Source organism: Arabidopsis lyrata (assembly GCF_000004255.2).
Source record: "Arabidopsis lyrata subsp. lyrata unplaced genomic scaffold ARALYscaffold_2, whole genome shotgun sequence".
Classification (NCBI taxonomy): Eukaryota; Viridiplantae; Streptophyta; class Magnoliopsida; order Brassicales; family Brassicaceae; genus Arabidopsis; species Arabidopsis lyrata.
Window position 1 is genome coordinate 10,776,903 of NW_003302554.1, and position 4,604 is coordinate 10,781,506.

Genomic DNA, 4,604 nt, shown 5'->3' on the forward strand with positions numbered 1-4,604 from the left:
TTTCACCATTCAAACATTATTCTTTACCGTTTGTTACGCAGTAACCGCACTTGTTGCGCATGATGCGTTTCTTTGAACCGCACCACAGTAAAACCGCACCGCACCACAGTAAAACCCACTACAAGAAAACAGGCGATTACCGACTACGGTCGGCGACTAATTGTGTAGTCGCTAATTTATACGACTAAAATACGACTACTCTGCGACTAATGTTACGACTACAAGTATATAGTCGTATAATAGTCGCTAATTAACGACTACATACTGTAGTCATTAAAATAGTCGTAATATAGCGACTATTATACGACTAACATATAAGACCCCGACTATAGTCGTATCGTAGTCGCTAAATAGGCGACTATTTTGAATGACTATTGATTGTAGTCGCTAAATAGGCGACTACTTTATGACTACATTGCATACGGAAAAAAATAGTCACAAAAAAGTCGCTAATTTGGTGACTAATATGTGACTACAAAACATAGTCACCTTATGGTGGTTTTGTAGTCACTATTTAATCTCCATAACTGTTTATATAATCAAACTTCACCATTTTTTCTAAAACCTAAATACAAAACTTTAAATCTCAAAATTCAAAAAAATTATCTAGTTACAATAATATATCCATAAACTGAAAACTAACACTTATAAAAATTATAGTTTTCCAAATCTTATTTTTAATCAAAACTTAACCCCAAATCTTAAACTTAAACCCCAAATCCTATACTTCAAACCCTAAACTTAACTACTAAATTCCTTTAACGACTATTTAACTACTAAATTCCGACTAAGAAAAATAACTAGGCTAATGGATCCAGCGAAACCAAGCCCAACTAAAACGAAGTCGGCCCAGGCCCAACTAAACTCACCTCCACCCCGAGAATTCCTAAGTCATCTTCCTCATTCTTCTTCTCGATTCTTACTCTTTCTCTCAAACAAATTAAACCCTAATTCCTCGATTCTTCCTCTTCCGCTTCCTCAAATCGAACCCTAATCTCCATTTCTTCCCCAAAACTTCCTCAAATCAAACCCTAATTCCTCGATTCGCGAAGCAATTCGTTTGACCCTTCGTCTCTTCACTCTGTTTCCTGCAAATCCGGAACAAGATGACTGGTAAGCGAGGCCGGAAGAGAAGAAATGCTCCCAACGCGTCTCAGAGAGCCGTTGGTTCCACCGCTGCAAACCGTAGACCTAAAAATCTGCGCCTCGTCAGCGACGGCGTCCACAACAAACGCCTCAACACCGACAGCCTCTTTCTCCGCAGCAGGATCCTCCTCTGTCTCCACAGCAGGATCCTCCTCCGTCTCCACATCAGAACTCTGAGGCTCAGAGTCACGCGTTTGGCTGTTCCTCTCAAGGTAACAACTTCCAAAACGAATTGCCGGATCTCCAGGAGGATACGCTTGAGGCTCTGACTGCTCTGCTTATGGTGCCGGACCGTCATCTGTTTACAACCGTTCTCTCTCCAACACCGTTGCCAGACCCGACGTGGTATGACTCTTGGTCCCTTCTATAGTGGTTTTTTTCTGATTGCTTTGTGTGTTTTAGGATAGAAGAAGTCTGATTGTTTTCAAAATGTTTTGTGTGTTTGACTGTTTGCTTGTTCTTATTGTTTTGTGTGGCTTAGGATAGAAGTCTGATTGTGTGTCTGTCTTAGGATTGATTGTTTTTAAGAAGTCTGATTCTTTTTAAGAAGAAGTCTGATTCTTTGTTTGATTGTTTTAAAAAGAAGTCTGATTGGTTGAATGTTAAAAAGAAGTCTGATTGTGTGATGTCGTATCAGTCTTCATGCTGTGTTTGAGATGTTATCACATATGTTGCAGGTTTGATTGGGACGAGAAATCAAGACTGGTAAGGAGGATTACCAAAGTTTTTACAAACAATTATGTGTATAATTGCTTAAATGTAGTTTTGTTTAATCACTTAGGACTTGTTCAAGAGGCACATGGTCGTGTTTGCAGTTGGAACTTCTTTAGCATCTGTTGCTACTGCTTGGATTGGTAAGTTTTGATATTTGCTTACTTTATCTCGATTTCTCTTGTAGGCTAGGGATTGGACATCTTTTTCCATCTGACCAATAAATTTACATATGTTTCTCTGGATAATGTAGATATTCAAGTTCTTGATTGTGATGTCCGGAGATTAAGTTGCCTAAATGATGCTTGCTTAAGAACTGTTTTGGCGTATCTCGTCAAGTTCTTTGCTGTTTTAATTTCAGCTCATATTGATATAGCCTTTGATGCTTTGGTCTTATGTGTGTTTGTATTGTAGAGTTGGATAATAGAAATAACCATGAGGCAGTTTTTGGAGCAGAAAAAGCATGAAAGAGTAAGACAAGGAAGAAGAATTGAAATCAAAAGAGTTAATTAAGCCAAGTTCTTTCTTAAAAATTGTTATATGCTTTGTGTTAATTATGTTTTTAGGAGGATGATGTAATTTTATTTTCAATAATGTTTTTAGTTTTATTTGTAATATGGTTTTCTTTTAAATGTATAATTTTTATTACTAATAGCAGTACCTTCCAAAAACATATTATAAAATAATTAGTAAAAATATTTAAATACCTAAATACTGTATAAATACATAAATACTGTATAAATACATAAATATTGTATAAATACATAAATATTGTATAAATAAATACAATACTGTATAAATATATAAATACATAATTAAGACCAAAGTCACAATATAGTCGTCAATTAGTCACTAAATTTGGCGACTACTCTACGACTACATTTACGACTACGAATATTAGTCGTAAAGTAGTCGCTAAATGGCGACTAATTTAACGACTATTAATTTTAGCGACTCGATTTACGACTACATGTTTTAGTCGCTATTTAGTCGTAACCCACCATTTAGCGACTATTTAGCGACTTTTAGTGTAGTCGCTAAAATCCAGTTTTCTTGTAGTGACCGCACCGCACCTCTAGAACAGCTTATCCCGCACCGCTCAAACCGTTGTCACTAGAACCAGCGCAGGAAATATAGGGGCTACAAGCCCAATTAATGTTTGGGCTGAATTATTATGTTAACAAAGCAAAAAATTAAAACATGTAAAAACTGTTATAATGAGGGATCGAACTCAGGATATCAGATAGTATCTTTAAACACTTAAACCACTAGACTAACAAGACATTTTACAAAATGGGGCCAATTTATATTATGGGGCCGCACGCACATGCTTCATTGGCTTGTGCTTAGAGCCGGCTAGTTTTAATAAATTTTTTTTAAAGTACACATGTTATTTGTGGGGAAAAAGTTTGTGGATCTGATTATCGATGGTAGCAAATCGTGTTTAGACAATAGACTCTAAGGGAGAAGACTCTCGAAGTATCTCAAAGTATTAAATCCACTAAAAGAGTTTACAAAAATGAAGCCCAACTCTCCAACAATTAAGCCCATTCCATTCGATTTCTAACCTAAAGTTATTCTGTAGAAATGAAGCACTTTGTGTAATATATTTTGGTTGAGATGTTGGTCGAACAAAAAGTTAGCTGGAAAACACAATATCGGGATAGTTCAAATTATGAGTTGGAGATAGGTGTTACCGTGATTCTTACTAATATTATTATTTTTCTTTTTTAAAAGAAGATTATATGTAGTTGGAGAAATTTGGACAAGACTAAAAAAAAAAGCTAAAGCGAATTATCAAACAGGTAAGAACGTTACGTAATGTCCATATGCGCATGGTAGCGTTTTCATGCACCGACTCTTGACCACTGACTTAGTCAATCTCTAGCCGATTTCACATTTATTTTTCATTTTTCTATATTTATTTTTTGAATTAATTACGGATTTTGCCATTTTTCATAATGGCATTTGTGGATTTTGCCATTTTTTGAATAGTTTGTGGATTTTGCCATTTTTCAGGTTCCAAAAATATGATTTAACATGCGTTTCACTCGTTATGTTTGAGTTTAGTCGGTTCTATTTGTTCTTAGGGTTTAGTATTTGGTATAAAGTACGTATTTTTGCAAAAAAAATAATAAATACATACATTTTTAAGTGTTAAAAAATGGCAAAATCCGTAAACTATTCAAAAAATGGTATTTTGCGTAAGTTTTCCAAAAAAAAATGGCATTTTAGACAATAATCCCTTTATTTTTTTCTTCATAACAATATATATTTTAATTGCAATGATAAAATCATAAAACATACTCTCTATTAAATTGATTCTCACTACGACTTCGAATAGTGACCGAACAGAATTAAACCAAATCAAATTTTAATTTCTAATTGTGCCTTAAAAATCTATTTGTCTCTCATTCGAATGTACTAAATTTTTTTTTTTGCGGAATCAAAAATCTTATCGAAATATACCAAAAATGCTTAAGATTTTTACAATTACAAAAAATATAGAAAACTCAATCATCAAAACCAAAAGAGAATTGAGGATTGCCAAAAAAAAAAAATGCCAACCCAAGAATAGGTTTAAGAACTTTTATTTTTTTTCCTATTTCTGCATTAGCTGTCAATGTCATTAAATTTCAAACATTCAACGGTCAATTTTTACGATTCTTTAACAGCTAGCGAATAATATGACATAAACCTTCTCCATTAATTCAAATTTCATTTTTCCCGTGATTTTTTTTTCCTTA

At 34.2% G+C, this 4,604-nt stretch overlaps 1 protein-coding gene across 1 annotated transcript; it reads left to right on the forward strand.

The window, feature by feature from the left end:
- Positions 1-607: 607 nt before the first annotated feature.
- Positions 608-2,271, forward strand: LOC9323076. The gene is made up of 4 exons (XM_021010045.1): positions 608-1,491; positions 1,824-1,851; positions 1,928-2,000; positions 2,111-2,271. The coding sequence occupies exons 1-4, from the start codon at positions 1,427-1,429 to the stop codon at positions 2,269-2,271; spliced, it is 327 nt and encodes a 108-aa protein (XP_020865704.1). The 5' UTR covers positions 608-1,426.
- Positions 2,272-4,604: the final 2,333 nt, after the last annotated feature.

Coding starts and splice junctions, on each gene's coding strand:
- LOC9323076 (XM_021010045.1), top strand. CDS start 1,427: ATGGTGCCGGACCGTCATCTGTTTACAACCGTTCTCTCTCCAACACCG. Junction 1,852..1,927: donor GGGACGAGAAATCAAGACTG/GTAAGGAGGATT, acceptor TTAATCACTTAG/GACTTGTTCAAGAGGCACAT. Junction 2,001..2,110: donor TGTTGCTACTGCTTGGATTG/GTAAGTTTTGAT, acceptor TGGATAATGTAG/ATATTCAAGTTCTTGATTGT.